The sequence below is a fragment of the Larus michahellis genome, chromosome 1, assembly GCF_964199755.1.
Source record: "Larus michahellis chromosome 1, bLarMic1.1, whole genome shotgun sequence".
NCBI lineage: Eukaryota > Metazoa > Chordata > Aves > Charadriiformes > Laridae > Larus > Larus michahellis.
In genome coordinates this window covers 327,526-346,780 of record NC_133896.1, presented here as the reverse complement: position 1 = coordinate 346,780, position 19,255 = coordinate 327,526, and the positions used below count along the sequence as shown (strand labels likewise).

Below are 19,255 nucleotides of genomic sequence, written 5' to 3'. Positions count from 1 at the left end.
GTACTTTTACGCCATGTACTGCCGTTGGGTTTGTAACACTGAATGTGCCACTGCTGACGTCTGGTAATGGTCAGCATCACGAAACAGGCATCACTGATAGCACTAAGACCTCTACCAGGAGGTGAGAGGCAATGTCCTTTCTCATCTTGCTTTTCCACATGGGTTTGCACACAGAACTCTAAGCTAAGGCTCCATCCATACGCACTGCCCTGGTACAGATGTTCACTTTAAAAAAAGGAAAAAAATTGCTAGACTAAAGAAAAATAGCCCAAATGTATTTATTTTTATAAAGGAGCTATTTGTTTCCAAACCAACTTTAAGGAATTCATATTAAAATAACTATTTTGATGCTTTCTGCAGGCTTTAAAATATACCATAAATTATATCAGTGCAGTTTTACATGGGAACACTCCGAAGGCTTGTTAAAATATCCTCTTCCAACTGCAATCATGCTGGCTGAAGAGGCGGCCTCCCCCAGCCTTCCTCCACTGTTGGTTCACTACCCTACGCTCGGAGGGCCTCCACCCCGGCGTGCTAGCTCAGCTCTTTACAGGAGTCTCGCCTAACATTTTTCAGTAAAAATGAGCCACTTTTTTTCCCCAAAACTTCGGTTACTTGAATGATTATGTACTTGAGATAACTAATTTCACTTCTTGCAGGGGAACAGAAGGCAGGCAGATTGGAACCAGAAGTCCATGATAAATTCCAGAAACTTTTCCTGATGGGAACCGCTATGTGCCTTCTCTGCTTGAGCTCCACCTCATCAGAAAGGCAGTACAACCACATACGATGCCGCCAAATTCAGTGTCTCGGCTATATATCCAGAGAAGCCCTACAGGTGATGAAACAACAAACAGAGCTAGAGATGACCACATTATAGCAGGGCCCCTATGCTTTGAGGAGTCTGTCTGGAAGAGTCCTTCTTTAAGGAGTCTGAGGCCCTACCACTGTCAGAAAGGCCACTTTTGCATGATTTCCCCCCAGGCAATGCAAAAGTGGCAAGAAACAACGACAGTGACACCCACCAAGCTGCAGACCCATGAAGAGACCACAGGGAAGAGAGCTGCTCGCGTGTCACTCAGGGATGGGCAACGCACTGACAGTACGGCAGTGTCACCACCCTGCACACAGGGAGCACCAAACCGTGCCAACTGCTGACACTGCCATGAGACCACACCACGCATGGTGCTGCTCTCACGCTCTGCCACACAGGGCCCCTGCCTCCTCTTCATCTTTCATCCAGCAATTCAGGAAGTTCTAGTTTAGTTAAACTTGAAAATAGGACTGCCAAAGCAGGGTTTCATAGGGAATATGGTTTCTTCTTTTCGGGCATGGATCTGTTCCAGCTGCACGAGTGGAAGGGCCATGCCAAGCTGGGTGCTCTATGCTCTCCTTTGTACAGAGGGAAAGAACCAGTCCTGCATATGAAGTGTGATCTGGTGACAAATGAAAGATACGGGCCAGAAGCGCACGTTGTACCATCTGAGGTACGAACGCTTTTGGGAGGACAGCTGGAGAGCTCGGCTCAGCAGCCAGCCCTAGAGGCAACCCAAGGAGAAGATCTGCAGGGAGGGAACTGGGGAGACAGAGAAGGCAGGGGAGCAGAGCATCAAGACGAGCAGCAGAACAGGAGCACCAACCGTGACCAGCGCCGCTGTGAGGAACACGGCTGGGAGGAGAAAGCAGTTACTACAGAAACACCCGTGTCCAAAACAAGGCAAAATGGATATGTCAAAGAGGGATGGAGAAGGGAGTTTGAGGTGGTTTTTCTTTCCTAGTCTAACTCTGTATTTATTACTATCATGGCCAGAAGTTAAATAGTTAAAGTAACAATTAAAAAAAAAAGACAAATGAATTTTATTTTCTATGATTTCTATTTGCTTTCAGGAAGACTGTACTTCTCATATTTTATACGCAGATTAATGAGAGGCTCGGGTCCTAAAAAGCATCACCAAGAAAGACTGTTCTAAGCATGAGACCAAAACAGCGGACAGTCTTCCTCAAGCTGAACCCAGAGGGATGGGGTCCAGCCCCATGTGTGAGTGCGGGTACATAAGCCCCCCCCACCATTAATGGAGACACAGTGACAAGTCGGTGGAGCACAGCCGAGCCCTCCCGCAGCAGCCGGCGGGTGGGACTCAGCCGCCCCAGCGAGGACCCGTCCGGCACCGCAGGCGCCGATCCCACCCGATCCCACAGCTCCCCTGCCAGCCCCGCTCCGAGCCTGCCAGCTCCACGCGGACGTCTCGCACTCCCCAGTCCAGGCGACCGACTCCAGCCTCAGGGCCGGACACTGCAATGTGTCTGGGTGCCCTTCACCGCCATCTGGAAATCTTGCCAAGGGAATGGGAACCACGCAGCGGCACTTGCTTTTACACAGAAGCTAAGGACAGCCCACAATTTTCCTTTAATGCTGGATGAGCCTGTGAAATTAAAGGGCAGAAATTGTACTCATCCCAGAGATCCCTTCAGTCCTACAAGCACGACAAGGCATCCGGCAAAAAACCACTGGAAGTGACTCACCAGCCACAGGATGGGAGCAAAACCGGGATGTTCCGTCCCATTCTGGAGGATTCTCAGTGAATGACCCAACCGGCACTTCACCAACCCAGAGGTGAGATAATGATCTTGGCTGAGGAATAGGTAGAGCAATTAGGAAGACTTTTAACTAAGAACACAAGCAAAATGATCCCAAAGAGGGAAGCACAGCACAAATGCACCGTATCAGAAGTAATTAAAGCCGTTTGACAAAGAGCGTGAGGAAGATTTTTTTCTTCTTCTTTGCTCATTGCAAAATGCTAAGAGGCTGGAAAACACGAAAAAACACGGACTGCTTTTACTGGTAATAAGAGTTGTGATACAATTGTCAGTTCTGAAATCTGTAGACAATTACACCATTTTAGAATATTAAGGATGCCTGATTGTTACGAGAATGAGAAAGTACTGAGTGGACAAGGAGGACCAGAGAAAGAGTTTACATCAGAATCTCATCATCTATCGTATGGCCACTGATTATTCATAATAGGACTTCGAATGCATGTGGATTAGTGTCTGAAGTAATAAGTGAAAAGGTTCTTCATAAGATTTTGTTACAGGCCACTAAAGAAAAAACGCATTAACATCTAAGTGTTTATCTCCAAGTTGTATAAATTGTCATTCGCACTATTGGGGCAACTTCACTGTGAAGGAAAACGCTGGGTGTCCCAGCCAGTGAGCAATAAAATATCATGTCATTTTCTAAAAAACAGAAAACTGGTCAGTTTTCTATAGATACAGTTTCACTCCAACATAAGGGAATGCTACCTTGGATCTCAATATAATAAATAAAAATCTGCTAAGTACGTGACTGCTGTCTAGTCTACTAGGGATGACATGGAAAGAAGAAAATCCCAACTAGCCAGGTGAGTATTTGATGATTCCTAAGGGAATAAACCAAGGTAAATTAGATTAGGTAATTGATCACAGGAAATGTGGGAGGTTTAAAATTAAAAAGAGAAAGTAAAAGATGACTGGGAAAAGGTGACTTTAAGACTGGGAAGTCTTAAATAACAATTTCTGTGCGACCCTGAACTACAACTCCATAAATCAAAGCGGAGAACCGCTGCCACGTGCCCTGCCAGGTCAGCAGGGAAGTGACAGCAGCAGTTACAAACAGAGAGAGCTCACACAACAGGACATCATGGAAGAGACAGTGCTCAATATGAATGGAAAATTAGAAAACGAAGGATAATAACAAGAACAAATGACGTAGGAGTAAAGCAAGCCACCTTTCGTCTGGCAAAGGATGCTCAGAGAGGGGTTTTGCTGCTGCTGTTTAAATTTGGTAATACGGAAATGACTTCCCAGACCCTGTGCAAGCCAGTCAGTCACTAGGCAGACTGCGTAGAATTGCTAATAAATACAGATGGCAAAATGACCAATAATTTATTTCTTATTTTCTTGCTGTGGAAATACAATTGTTTTCCTTCCATTACTAAATAAGTATTTTTGGCATGAGCTACCCAATACTGGATAAATTGTTTACTTCTAGCAAATGTTGTGTATCATCCTCCTTATCTTCTCCCTGAAGATCTTCCTGGTCCAAAAAATGTTAAATTTTGAAACATTTTGAAATATTGGGACATTCAAAAAGACCAGAAGAACAGCAGTGTCAGGCCAACGTTCAAAAAGAGGCAAGCAAAACAATCCATGAAACTACAAGTCAGAGAAGTAACGCCGATCCTGGGAAAATGCTGGGAAAAGTGATTTGGAATTTAACTGACACAGCATTAAAGAATACCTGTATTATTAACATAGCCCAATCAAGCTTTACAGTAAATAGGCCTTCCTACTCAAATGTAATTCCTTTCCTTGGTAAATTACAAGCCTGATTGATGCAGATAACTGCACCGATGTAAGACTCATGCTTGGCTGAGTCCTACATGACATTAAAAATGAGTGGTGTAAAATGTCAGCCAGGCATGTTCCAAATGAACAAAAATCCAGCCGAAGGGCAGGAGGCGGAGCGGTCACTGCGAAACGTGGCTGACCGCGTGGGCACTGAAGGTGCTCTTCAGGGTGTTGGAACTTGACTCTATTCTAGATCCTCAACAATTATCCTGAAGTAAACACAAATCTCTGATCAGATTTGTAGACAGCCCACGGCTTGGAAGAGTGGTAGGAGCAATCGGGGCTGGGCAATCCCAGGACTGGAAACTATGAGCAGGGAGGCCCTGCAGGGTGACGCCTTTGAAAGACCAGGCTGCTTGGGAGGTCAACGGGAAGGAAAACAACCTCCCCAAAGCAACCCTCCCAAGCAATGGACCGCTTAGTGGTTCCCCTTCGTTCAGCCCAGGCACCCCCGTTAAGGCAGGGGCAGGACAGGAGGCAGGAGGAGGAACGGGAAGGGGATTCCTCCCGGCCCCTCCACCTATCAGGACGTAACATAGGGTCCCATCCCAGAGCCTTGCGGTCGCCGCCATCCTCCCAAACGCTGTCCCGGGAGGCCGGAGAGCGGGGACCTGCAGGGAGAGCTGCGCCTGCCCAGGACGGGTGGCAGTGGCAGGCAGCACGCTGTCTGGTACCCGTGTTCTTAAAAACCTCCAAAAAATGGAGTAGTGACATATAAGTCACAAAAATGACAGGAAAACTGGAGAAAATACCTTCAAATGAAAGACTGGAAGAGTCTGGCCTCTCTTTAATTAAGGAAAGGAAGATTGAACGTTGACTTGATTACCATGTATAAATACCTTCATGTGAAGGCATACCAGGTACTAAAGTGCTCTTTAATCTAGAAGATAAAGTATAACGACAGCTGGAAGCTGAAGCATACAAATTCAAATGAGAGATGAATTTTAAACCGTGAGGCTGATTAACCAAATAACGAAGGAAAGGCAGGGATCTTCTGTTCCCTGAATCAAGATTGATGACTTTCTGGAAAACATGTTTAAGCTTTACTTAGTGAACACACACACAGAGGGTGAAGAGCATCCTGCAAGATACAGGAGGTCAGGTTGGACAGTACAACAGCTCCATCTGGTCTTAAATTCCAGGAACCCATGAATGCTAAGCAGCAATTTTATGCCATTCTTTCAAGTTCACGAAACAGGTTGTAAAGCAAGCAGTAATGAACTGGTTTTGCACAAGAATGAGGACTCCAGAGTGAGGTGTCCAAGACTCCCTCTGCTCTAATACTCTATTTTCGCATCTCGCAGCATCCGCTCTGGTTTTGCCCTCAGTTCTGAACCGGATCCAAACGACTATTTGGGTGAGGTGTTTTTCCTTCTTCCCCCTCTGCGTTTAAGAGTCTTTTCAGTACTCAAGAGCCTGCTCCTGTAAGTCTCTACCCTTCTGTGAAATAACATCTGGGTTCAACCCATAGCAGATCCAAAACTCTCAGAGCATCTTTTCAAGCAGCTCTGCAATATAATACACTCTGGAAAGCTGAATCAGACTTTCTTTATGAGAGGACTTTCTTTATAAGGAAAGATCCCTCAAAATGCTTGTAAGCTTTTGGTCACAAATGAAAACCTCGTGGAGCTGGGCTATTTGGACATGCTCCAGGGCAGACTGCGACCGCGCTCGCATGCTATCAGCTATTTTTCATATGAGCAGTTGTTCATCAGGACACTGGCAGGTTCAGACGGAGGGGCTACGCCAGCAAACCAAACAGTATAAACATTCCTGGACGCTGTTCAAATGGTTCTCGCCAGAGTTTGGCTGCACCAGCTCTGACCTTCCCCGTTCAGGAGCTGGCAGAGGCCGTTCCCACAGGGCGGGTCAGATGCAGCCACGCTATCTGAGAGGACAAGAGAGGTTTAATAGCGTGACCGACGTCACGCTCTGCCACCTGATGTTGGTGCTGAAAAATGGTCTGGACCCACCAAATTTCCAAGTGCAGAGGTAGCCAGTGTTTCAGAAACAACCTGAAAAACCATCCAACTGAACCAGAAACACAGGAAATTAATCATCAGATTGGAGTCTCCTCATGGGTTGGAAATGTGCCCATGATTCACACACAGAAGTCCAACTCTATAATAAATACTAATAAACTGCATTACTTGAAAAGAGGAACAACAAAAGCAGTAACTCCTCTCTCAGAACAAGACTGTGAGACTTCACAGTGGGGGGAAAAGGGGAGAAACCCTCCCTCGCTGCCCCATCAGTAAGGAAGACGTGCTGGAGTGTGATCTCACTTCTTACAGCCAGGAGCCTGCAGAGAGCCCACCAGCCAGCACTCCAGTGACCAGACCTACTGGGGTGAATTTTGCTCACATAGACAGGAAAAAAAAAAGAAAAGAAGAGAAAAAAAAAATAAATTGAGGAAACCAGCGGCTAAGATTTGATTTTCCTGATCCCCAAAAGACTTAAGCGTCCTGACTGCTTCATGAAGAGATCCTCAGGCAGCAATTTGCATTCGCCCAACTTGCCAGTCTCACAGAGAGCCTCATCCTCCCCAGAACGCCACCGAAAGCTGCCCGGCTGCCACCACTCTTTCATGCCACCGAAAGCTGCCATCGCTCTTTCATTTTATGCTGTATTCCCAGACTCTCCCAAGAGCCTTCTGTAACTGCATGCTCCCAAGACCCAAAGCATCATAAGAAGACACGTTACTGACAAATTCAGCTTACATTCCTCTCTTCCAAACCTCACATTTCAGACAAAATATAATTTGCTACATCTCCCCAAAAACAACCACTCCCCCAGATTCCCACTGTGTCCCCTGGACACTCTCTCCCCAAACCCTGCTCCGTCACCCTCCCCTCTCTGGAGAAGCCAGTCTCACCTCCAGTATCCGGATCGTGAAAGTTGGGGTCCAGTCCCTTCTCCAGCAGTCTGCAGACCTTCTCCGCATTTAGCATCTGCACGTACTCCATGAACTTCTTCAGATTTGCCTGCAGCCATGACACCCCAGGAAAACACACAATACACAGTGTTAACACCCCAATATGAAGAAAGAAGCCACCAGAGGAATATCCCCATTCGAGAGACCCAAGGCAATCAACAAGAATAACACAGCAGCACCCACCAGAGGCCAGGGCACACATTCATTCCCAGACCGTGTTAGAAATATGATGCAAAACTACATGGGACATGGTCCTTCCGTCCCTCTCCTCAAGACTGGGATTGCTGGGTCACCCCATGGAAACCGCTGGGGGCTGTCATCCACCACCCTCTGCCCCACCGCAAGTCCCCTGCTAAGGCACTTTCTGTTCGTACACACACCTTGCACGTGCCTGTGACACGGACACATCCACAGACACGTAACGTCACCCACTCGCCGCAGCACGGCGCTGGCTGTGGGAGGTGCTGAGCAGCATCCCAGCCACGGCAAGCCATACTGCCCGAGGGTCACCCGCGTCTCACCGCAACGGCGTGCACGTTGTGCTGTGTCGCAAACTCATTTGAAGGGCATATCACCCCCCCGCCAGCTGAACTTAAACACTTCTGAGGAAAGACCAGCCTACCCAAGCACCGACTATTGTCGTATGGTGCAATGGGTACAGCTGCCACGCTGTCTGCTGCAAAACTGTGCCTTATTCTTGGTGTAATTTTCTGTCTTTGGCCAATGACCAAAACTTGTTCTCCTGAGGGGACTGAGTGCTCAAAAGACTCTCCTTTAAGCCCGCCTGGTTGGCTTTTTCCCTTTTTTCTCTTTTGGATAGCTATACTTGATGAATACATTATTTTATTAATTTCTAGACTCTAGAGATTGCAGCTCTGCCAGGCAGGCAGGCAACACTTGGGCAGACTACGGTTTGAAAACACCCATCTCACGCACATTTCCAGTCCAGATTTTCAGACCCTTGATTGCAGGTTGCATGGGTTTTTTTGAGTTTATTTTCATCAAACCTTGCAGTAGCCGTTTTCAGGGAAAGCACTCTAGAAAGTGTCTGACACAGCAGAAATTGTGCAATTAGCTGAGGGAAGTCTCTGGGAAAAGCTCTAACAAATTGGTCAAGCTGCGTCCAACAGTCAGGGAACTGTTCTTGCTCCTGTGAACCTCTGCACAGCTCGCTGAACATGTCTGAGCAAAGCAGATTTTCAACCCAGCAAAAAAAACCCTCAATTTTCAACACTTTCCCCTAATTTGATATAGAAAAAATATTTTTTTTTATGAAGCAAAATTACTTCCAAGGTGATTCACTTCAAATTTCATTTTGAAGATTTCCAGTTGGAAAATAGAAAAAAAGTATTCTGAAAAATACCAAACAGGATGTCGAAACATGTCCAACTCCTTTCAAAGGCTTCCTAAACCAAATTTTGTCACATATTATTTTGCCTAATATTTTGATTTTGTCAAAATGTAATTTTCTAAGGGGAAAACTTAATACTTTTAGAACCAGTTCTACAGAGGAGCCTGCAAATCCCAAAACTTGGGACCCACAAAGTTCATCTGTGCTATTTCTCTGACATGCTGAGGAGACCGTAGTAAGAAGTCAGACAGAAAATATCACCAAGATGAAACTTTCCAAGGCTGAGACAAATTGATGCTGGGCTGGGAACCCAATTTACAGCAAATTCAGTGTGGTGAGTCTGCAGAACCCAACCTAAAACATATCGCACATTTTTTCTAAGATCAGCGCCATGGAGCCATGCCATGAACGAGCCAGGTCACGTATTTAAAATTGTATAGCCATCTTTGTGCACCACCCCCTGCAACACTACTCCATCCCAGCAGAGCTAAGTAGCTCAGGCAAAACCCTACGGTAATGCAGCTCCACAGCACCCACACCAGTACTCAACCTGCTCGCTCTGCTGTCTGCAGCAATAAGCAGATGCCTGCAGCGATGCCGATGCCACAGGAACGCACAAGATAATGCACAAAGCCACAAACGCGCAATTCAGTTACAAGGTTCACTCCCCTTCATGCCCCAGGAAGAAGGGTGCCGTAAGGCAAGAGCCAAAAAGAGCAGGGATTCACCGAGGACTGCTAACGCCACAGCTGATCCCTTGGTGCGGAGCATGGCCCCCTCCCCGTCCCGACCACCCTGCCCATCCCCAGGTGATCCCTCGCATCCCTCAAGACCGCACCAGCCCAGGCTGCCGGGACAGACACAAGACAACCGCAGGACAGTGTGCACGAGCAAGGAGAAACCACTCTGAGGGTAAAACAAGTGATGGGTCACCTGCACCGGCAGGTGCTGGAAAAGTCTACATGCAGATTCCCACAGCACCAACGCTCTTGAAACGGCAACTGGCATCAGCTGCAGCAGGGCACAAGCACTGCCTGGTGTTACTTCTCCCCCAAATCCCCTCTCGCCTCACAAGTAACTGAAAGCAAAATCCACCTCCCGCTCAGTATCGCTTCAGCTACTGCACAAGTACAGAAACACTGAAGGAAATCACAGCTGCCTGCCAGCAATAGCACAGACGGGACTTGACAACTCCAGCAACCGCCTCCAGGATGCCATCCCAAAATGCATCTTCCCAACCATCACCCGATTGCGCAGGTTTAACCCTGTTCCTTCCACTCCCGTTTGCCTACATGCTTCGTCTGCTGCCAGCAGCCGTTCAGCAGACAATGCTAACCCAACCCAACCGATGATACTCCACGTGGCCCCACTAAACCCATGATGAAGAATAGCACTGCCAGTCCCACCAAAAACCGTGCCAGCGCTCGGAGAACACATGGAGGCATGAGCCAAAGAAGGGACCCCCACCACATGTCCCAACCCCTCGATGCCGACAGCCTCTGCCCACACAGGTCCCTGTGCCAGCAGCCTTCACGGGGCCTCCAGGGACAGAGCGGCACTTGGGTGCGCTCCCGGCAGAGGCAAACGCCGTACCTCTGCCACGCCACGGCGGCTGGCGGCAGTCTCGCTTCTGTGCTGCTCTCAGACACAGCCCAGGCACCAACCCCAACTTCTGCTCCTGAGGGTCTGCCAGTGACTCTCATTTACACCCCAGAAATGCATCCTGCCCAGACCATCAGCGCCCAGCAGCAGCATGCTGGTTTATGTCTCCACTATTCTAGCTGCTCAGGAATTTAAAACATTTTTTGACAGTAGGAAGTCAATGCACTCTGTCAACTTTTAATGGTACTTTTTGAATTTAGAAAGGAAACTGAAGAGAAAGTAGTACACAAGCGAAAGGAGGATGCAGAGAGAGGTATCCTCAATACCGGGATGTGTTCTCCTGCTGTAGATGCGTCATCACGGTCCCGTGCACCACACAGGCATTAACGGGTCTACGCATGGAATTTCCCTTTGGGGGAAATCAATTACTACCCTGCGTTTCCAGATGAAGAACAAAGAAGGTTCACCTATCCAAGGTCTCGGACCAAATCCACAGCAATACTTCAAAAATTACTGATAAAGTTCAGAGACTTAACCAGTTAATTTTCACATAGAAAAATGTTCTCTTTCCATCAGTTTGTAGCGGACGACCTGCTCTGCAGCATGCTCCAGACCAGCTCAGTGCCCATGTAAAGAGGTTGCTGCAATCCACAAACTTAACGCTATGGGGAGGGGGTAGGACAGCAGCACAATGACTTCTGCGCCTCCCTTGCCCAGTTCTGCTCCTCCGGGTTTGGTCCTAGACCTGAGGGAACAACAAAAAAGCCTAAGAAAACCAAGAATATAGACAATGTAAAAGACTATTACCAGAGTTATAATGTAACGGTGTTACAAGAATCCCCTGCCCAGGATTTCGGTGGCAGCCTTGCTCCACTTACAAACTAACATGAAATAAGGCACAAGAAGGAAAGAGACCAAAATAAGCAAAAAGAAAAACGAAGATCACAACCTAGATGGTGCCTCTGATCAGGTTTACCACCCGGCCTTACGAAGAGCTGTGTTAGTGCAGCGGAGGCAGGGGGCTGTGGCAGGACATGGCCGAGCAGCCAGGAGTGGGGTCACCGTATGCGTTTCACTGCCGAAAGACAGCGGGTTTGGAACACGCATTTGGGTGCCACAGCAGCAAGCAGAGGGACCACAGCAACTCGACTGCAGGCATGGGGAGCAGCAGCGTGTGCAAGCGGAGCAGCCCAACGCTTCCCATTGTCAGACAGTTTTCAGTTTCTTATTCTTTACCAACAGAGAGGTATATAGTTAGCTCAATTAAGCTGTTTTATAGAATAAAGCTAGAGAAAAATACGTTGTTTCATTCAATATTTCTATGACCACAGAGAGAGAGGGAGAGACTGCCATTTCCATACACAAATTCTGGGGAGGCAGCCTGCTACTTCCCAGATACCTCTACAGTGCTACATCAGTAGCCAGATTTGGGAAATGACAGAACTCGGATTGCGTAAAAGAACAAGAAATTGCTAATTCAGACATCCTGGTCACCATACACTTGAAACTATTCCGTCAAGATGCAGGGACTCACTTTCTTGGAGGGCTCTCATGTATCTTGCCTTTGCAGCTCAACAACTGGAGAACCGCAACGTCCTGTCAAGCTCCCTGCTCCTCCTGGGCGTCCTTCAGGGTCACTGGCAGCAGCTGCGGCAGGACTGGGGACGCTCCATTGAGGAACCCCAGCTCTGCCGAGGCACCTGCCAACACAGGGGGTGTGTGGTCTCCCCTTGACAGTCCCCCATCTGCCGTTTCAGCCCATTCCCAGGAGACCAGTGCAGCCAGGCCCGAGGAACTCAATAGAATTATAGAATCATAGAATCATTTAGGTTGGAAAAGACCCTTGGGATCATCGAGTCCAACCATCAACTCCACTCTACAAAGTTCTCCCTTACACCATATCCCTTAACACCACATCTAAACAAGTCCTAAACACATCCAGGGATGGTGACTTCACCACCTCCCTGGGCAGCCTATTCCAGTGTCTGACCACTCTTTCTGGGAAGAATTTTTTCCTAATGTCCAGCCTAAACCTCCCCTGCTGCAGCTTGAACCCATTCCCTCTCGTTCTATCGCTAATTACCTGGGAGAAGAGACCAGCACCAACCTCTCTACAATGGCCTTTCAAGTCATTGTAGAGAGTGATGAGGTCTCCCCTCAGCCTCCTCTTCCTCAAACTAAACAGTCCCAGCTCCCTCAATCGCTCCTCATCAGATTTATTCTCCAGGCCCTTCACCAGCTTCGTTGCCCTCCTCTGCACTCGCTCCAGCACCTCGAGATCTCTCTCATATTGAGGTGCCCAGAACTGGACACGATACTCCAGGTGTGGCCTCCCCAGTGCTGAGTACAGGGGGACAATCACCTCCCTCCTTCTGCTGGTCACACTAGTTCTAATACAAGCCAGGATGGCATTGGCCCTCTTGGCCACCTGGGCACACTGCTGGCTCATGTTCAGCCGCTTGTCAATTAGAACCCCCAGGTCCTTTTCTGCCAGGCAGCTCTCCAGCCACACTTCCCCAAGCCTGGAGCGATGCATGGGGTTGTTGTGGCCCAAGTGCAGGACCCGGCACTTGGCCTTGTTGAAGCTCATACCGTTAGCATTGGCCCATCGGTCCAATCTATCCAAGTCTCTCTGTAGAGCCTCCCTATCCTCATGGAGATCAACACTCCCGCTTGGCTTCGTGTCATCTGTGAACTTGCTGATGATACACTCTATGTCCTTATCAAGGTCATCAATAAAGATGTTAAACAGAAATGGTCCCAACACCGAGCCCTGAGGGACACCACTTGTGACCGGCCGCCAGCTGGATTTAACTCCATTGACCACCACTCTTTGGGACCGCCCATCCAGCCAGTGCTTGATCCAGCAGATCGTATGCTCATCCAGGCCATAAGCCGCCAGTTTTTCCATGAGAATTCTATGGGGGACAGTGTCAAATGCTTTTCGAAAGTCTGGGTAGACAATGTTTGAACCAACACTAAGCATGGCACGAGTCTGACCAAAGAGCTTAACTGAAACCAGAACAGCGCTGTGTGGTGCAGCCCAAGCGGCATGGCCATCCCCGCCATGGCACGGCCATCCCCACCAGCCCCCTCCTCGCAGTGGGGACACAGGAGCTCTCGGGGACCTGGTCCCCACCCGGGCACCACCATGGTCACTGCAGCAGCCCCCGGCACTGCGGCACACGGGGCTGTGCCAAGCCAACAACAACCTGATCCCAGCTCTAACGTTTTCACTGACATAAGATTTCAGTTACGCTAAAGGTGTCTCCCGTCTTCAAAATGCACCTGGTTAACCTGAGTTTGCAGCATGACAGCTGATGCGGACGTCTGTATTTACAAGCATTTATAAAAATGTATTGGTTAAATGGCCCCTCTGCCAACAGGCATGAATTCAAGCATGCTTTTTCTGAATCATTCAGAATGAGAAGCAAAACATACTTAGCTTTTGAAATCAACTCAAACACTACAAATGTGTCACAGCCATGTCCCTTGCTGGGCACATTATATCCACTTTTCACAATGAAGCCAACGCTGGTATTTACATTCTTCCATGTCGGTTTTTCAGCTTACACTGCATAGAAAAGCTTTCCTATCTGATTGTTTTCCATTTCAATTTAGCTAGAAACACGGAATATTTTCCTTGTTATTTGGACTGATTCACTCAAAGCTGAAAGGAGATTTGAGAACTGAGAAAGTAAGGAAGCTTGTTTTCCTCCCCCAATCTATGAATAAAGCCCTGGTGGGAAAGGAATGAGATCTCATTATTCTAAGAACTTGAGGGATTTGGGGCCAGGTTTTCAAATGTATTAAGGTGACTAGACATGAAGAGAGAGAGCAAATGTCAGACTCCCACTGAAATGAAGGGGAGCTAAGCAGATGCCTAAACCGCTTAAGCAATTTTGAAATCTCACTAGATACTTACTTATTTTCTGGCACTTAAATACCTTTGAGAATTTGTGATGAGAACCACTCATACAAACCAAATCTCCCTTTGTTTAAAAGATCAGTCAGCTTTAAATACAAAAGATATGTACTGATAAGTTTACTTTTTGTCTTCTGTGTCCAGTACATTCAAAGCAACATTTATTTAAGTGATAAAGACACAATTTTAAATGTTATTTTGCTTTAATTTTAATTGAATTTCATCTTTCATCCAAATGCAGTTTGATAGAAATCAAAAGAATAAAAAAATAATCAGAAGCCAGTAAAGGCATCGCATCCCATTTTCTATATGCAAAAATTAAAACCTAAATGTATTTATACAAACCTATCCGACTGCTTAAACAAACATTCATAATGGATCTTCCCGTGAGCGAAAGCACCGTATTTAGTGTGAAGACTATGGCGATTTGCAAATCGATATGTCTGAATGGCTATGCTAACCAGAGCGAAGCAAGCTTTCTCTGGGGAGGAAAAAACCCCAACAAGAACTCACACAAACGAAACCAAAGACCCGAGTAAGACTCCCCGTGGCTCTTTTAAGGGGTGTTTAAAGTCTCTCCTTGCCCCGGAGGCACAGCCCGGGCCGGGGGCTGCCCGGACCCCTCTTGCCCCACACTGGGGCCAACGAGGTGATTAAGGGAACTGTGGCAGAGCTGAGCTCGCACCTCCGCCTCCCGCCTGCTGCCAGGAAACCCTCTGGGAAGCGATCCCTGTCTTTGGGACCTTCCCTCTTGCAGGTAAGGCTGCACTGCTCCCCGAGGAGGAGGATCCCGTGAGAAGAGGCAGGAACCAAAGCCTGGGCCTGCCCTCACCCCTTGGCCTGCAGCCACCGGGGCAACTGCCCGGGGGGCACCTCTGGTGCTTTAGCTCTGTTCACGTCTCGCCACCTGGAACGCCCGCCTCAGCAGATGACTCCTGAGCAAGTTTGAGAGACTTCCGTTTGCTCACAAGTGTGAGAAGGACGTTGACACTGGAGAGCACCCGGGGATGGGGCCTAGCTCTGCCGTCCAGCTGGCAGCCGCCCTGCCACAGTCCATCATCCTCCGCCAGCACCAAACCGCAAGAAAAATCAACACCCTCCAGAAAAGAAATGCTCATTGAGAGGAAACTGGTGCGAGGGAACAAGCTTCTCTCTCTTGAATCAAAATGAAAGAAAACAAACGAGGTATTCTTCCTGCAGAGACATTATTCTGCCACTGGCTGCTCACTGCAGGCTGGGTGCTGGGGGAGCAGCCGCAGGCACTGGGCCCGGGCGCTCGGCACGAGCGGAGAGACAGCACGTCCCCTTCACGCCAAGCGCATGATGATGTTTCCAGCAATTTCAGTAGCAAAGAAAGACTAATCCTTTCTTGCGGTCCAGTTTGCTCCAAACAGCAGCCGTAATTAAGACAAAACACCCGCTTTCCAGAGCATGGCGGCTGCCGCGGGGTCACAGGCTCTGGAAGAAGCTGGGGAGACCGACCTCCTCCCTCGTGCCGGCCGTTGGACAAGCTCTCGCACACGCCATTAGGCAGCAGCAAATAGACACCGCATTGATTGCCACAGAAACATCAAATAATCAATTTCATGACACACCGTGACAATGTTTAACGGCTGCCTCAGAGGCTGGCTCGGTGCATCTCCACACCGGCCTGGAGCACCTCCAACACGCGCAGGACGGAGGCCGTGGGACGCTGTTGGGAAGCACCGGCTTTGGCCGGGATAGAGCCGTGTTTCTTCACAGTAGCTGGTAGGGGGCTCTGTTTGGGGTCTGTGCTGGAAACAGCGACGGTAACACAGAGGTGTGTTAGCCAGCGCCGAGCAGCGCCTGCGCAGCCCCAAGGGCTGCTCTGCTCCTCACCCCCCGCCAGCGAGGGGCTGGGGGGGCACACAGCCGGGAGAGCTGACCCCAGCTGACTAAGGGATGTCCCAGACCGCAGTGCGCCATGCTCAGCTGGGGAAGGAGGAGGAAGGGGGGATGTTTGGAGTGATGGTGTTTGTCTTCCCAAATCACCGTCATGCGTGATGGAGCCCAGCTGTCCTGGGGATGGCTGAACGCCTGCCTGCCACGGGAAGCAGTGGATGAATTCCGGAGTTTGCTTTGCTTGCGTGTGGAGCTTTTGCTTTACCTGTTAAACTGTCTTTATCTCAACCCACCAGTTTTCTCACCTTTACCCTTCCAGTTCTCTCCTAAGACACACTAAAATCCAGGTCTGCTGTTACCAGAGGGGGATGGTGGGCCAGGAGGGCTGCAGTCACCCAGGGCCACCTTCACACGCCCTCAGCTGTTAGATCCTGACGTCCTGCCCTTCGCCCATTAGTTTGTCTAGGCAGGAGAAGTCAGAGACAAGCGAGAGGCCTCCTGCAGCAGAGGCAGGATGGGCCTCGCTCATGCCCAGCTTTGATACACCAGTTGATGGGGTCCGATGTGTTTCTTGCTGTAGAGGGGGTCCCAGGATGCAGATGGCACTGACGGCAGTGCAAACCAGCAAACAGCAAGACACTGCCCTGTTCTCCATCTTCAGGTCTGAAATCCTCGCTCCAGCCTTGATCGCCTTCAGCCACCGTTAACGCAAAGCCCTCCTCTGGTCTGGGCGCACACGAGCCCTCCGTCCCGAAGGTGGGTGCAGCCCCCCCTCACATGCTGCCTCCACGCGCTGCACCAGCACCCGTGGCCACTCACGCATCCAGCTGCAGCAGCCCGTCTCTTCACAAGGTCCTTCACAGCTTGCATCAGCTCCTCTCCTCCTCCCGGCATCACCATGGCCATGGTGTTCACTCCCCTCACCCATGTGCACCTCGAGCGAAGGTGTCCCCCATGTCCTGCTGCTCCACCAAGCAGTGCCACTGTCCCCTCCCCGCTACAGCCACCCCTCATGTGCTAACCCCAACAGAAATGGTGGTGACAGTCACACCGTGGACCTGCCACGGGTGTCATCCACCATGCTGACATCTTCTCATTACCTCATGGTGCTCGGCGTTCCCTGCAGCCCCCGCCTGCACCGCCCCAGGCCCACGCCAGGGCTGCTGCTCCTCTGTAACTGTACCGTTAGCAGCACGAGAGGATCGACGTCCGCGGCCAGTGCTTCCAGCTCTACGCTAATGTCAGTCATCTACAACAGTAATGGCATATGTGCTCCTAATAATTACTCTAAGTGTGTTTTAAGTGTGTTGCTTCTTTCCCCTTCAAGGTGGTAATATCCCAAGACTCCTGCTAGCACAATGTCCTTTGTGGACATTTTGGTAAATGCCAAGTTTTTTCTGCAAAGATTTTCGTTTACAATCACAATGCGATTGCCCTTTTCCAACATGCATTTTTTGCACTCCCATTTCTAAATGGTCTACTGCAATTCAGTGGGAAAAACATCTGTAAGAAATGTCACTGCCTGTGGATCCCAAGATGCACAAGGGACTGAGGCTGATTGACTGATTTTAGCAAGTCACTTTGTTATTGCTAGCAATACAAGAAATCAATTTCCCCGCTTCTTAAAACAAGTCCACTGGCACTCAAAAAAGGAGTTATTTTTATTTTTATTTTTCTTATTTTTCTTTCTTAATGGCAGTTAAGAATCATGTTTCAAGGCCATTAAAAGATTCAAATAGTGTATCCCGCCACTAAGAGTCAGACACTAAACTCTGAGCACTTTGATACTTTGCTCTCATTAGCCACACGCCTAAAGATTTCACACATACCACAACCTCAGGAGTGGTCCCACCATCCTGTTAGATGTAAAGCTAGTCCTTCACAATCCTTTAAATTACTGCATCTCAGAAAAAAAAAGGTATTTCACCGCCCAAGCAATTAGGCATCACTACAAGTAACAGGGAAGCGTCACGCCTCAAGCGATACGTATGGTCTGCACCACGCCACAGAGACATCCCCTCCCTGCATCTGCTTTCCCAGAAGAAAACACCAACCCCTAAATGCACAGACAAAAGCGGAAACTCACGCGGCAGCCGACCCGACACGCACGCCTGTACACGCCTGCAGCGGCGGAGGAGCCAGCCGTTCCCTGCGTTGGCCCAGACACCTCCTGACTGCGCGTTCAGCATGAGGCATGAACCCCCCGCCCAGCCCTGCCCTGCTGCAGCCCCCGCAGCGTCCCTCCGCGGGGTCGGTGGCACGGCAGGAGGACTGTCCTCCCGCAGCCCCTCGCCTGGCACGGCCGCAGCGCAGGCAGCACAGCAGACAGGGCAGAAGCAGGCAGTACCGTGCTCTTCGCTTGGGGTCTGCGGTCCCCAGCAGCTTGCCGGTTTTCCCTCTGCTCAGCCAGCCACCGTCCCAGAGAGGAGCCCATGTCCTGCCGTTCTCCGTCCCCTTCTCACCCTCAAGCCAGCTGCCGGGAAGCTGCAGATGCACGCTCCGCTCTCACCCTCTCCCAGCGAAACAGCCTCGATCTGTGCCGGGCGGGTAAGTCACGATGACGCCGGCTCTCAGCGCCAGCATCACTCCAACGAGTGGCCGGCACAAGCATGTCTCCCCCTTGCACCCCTCCTAGTGCTACCCCCTGCAGCTGCCTCCGCTGCCCCCCTTGCATCGCACCCCTGCCCCTGGGCAGGACGAGGGCTCCTCTTCCACCCCAACAGGCACCACAGCCCGCGGTGCCCATGGGCTGTGGGAAAACACCAGCCAAAGGAAACGCTCATCAGCATCCTCTTGATGGAGGCAAAAGGGAGTGGAGCTGCAGGATCTCACGCAGATGCCATATTTTAGCAGCAAGGGATGATTTAAAAATAAAGAAACAACATGAAGGAGATTTGTTTTTTAAGTAGAAATTAAAGCATGGAGATTAAGTGAATATTTAATAAAGTGCATTTATGGGTACTACATGCTCATAGGGGAAGTCTTCAGATGCTGCCGCTCAGGTCTCCCTGTGGCAGGCGCCTCCAGCCCTCCCTCCAGCAGGCACGGTCTCTCGCTGGCAAGGCTCAGGAGGACCATGATTCACGCTTCCTGGTGCCAGGAAGATGCTAAGAGCCTTCCAGATTTGCTGCCTGGATATTCTTGTGCCACCAGATAGAAGCCTCGTGACTTTAATCTTCGTGAGTCAAAC

The 19,255-nt window shown here is 49.5% G+C and overlaps 1 protein-coding gene across 10 annotated transcripts in view; it reads right to left on the bottom strand.

The window, feature by feature from the left end:
• SHANK3 (SH3 and multiple ankyrin repeat domains 3) overlaps nt 1–19,255 on the bottom strand; it is a 378,942-nt gene that overhangs the window by 291,237 nt on the left and 68,450 nt on the right. For all 10 annotated transcript variants that reach the window (XR_012585285.1, XM_074573072.1, XM_074573077.1 and 7 more), the window contains exon 6: nt 7,265–7,373. Coding sequence is in view for 9 of the 10 variants with exons in the window: in XM_074573072.1 (XP_074429173.1) it covers nt 7,265–7,373 (109 nt within the window). In the remaining variant the exon portion in view is untranslated. The remainder of the gene's footprint in view (nt 1–7,264; nt 7,374–19,255) is intronic.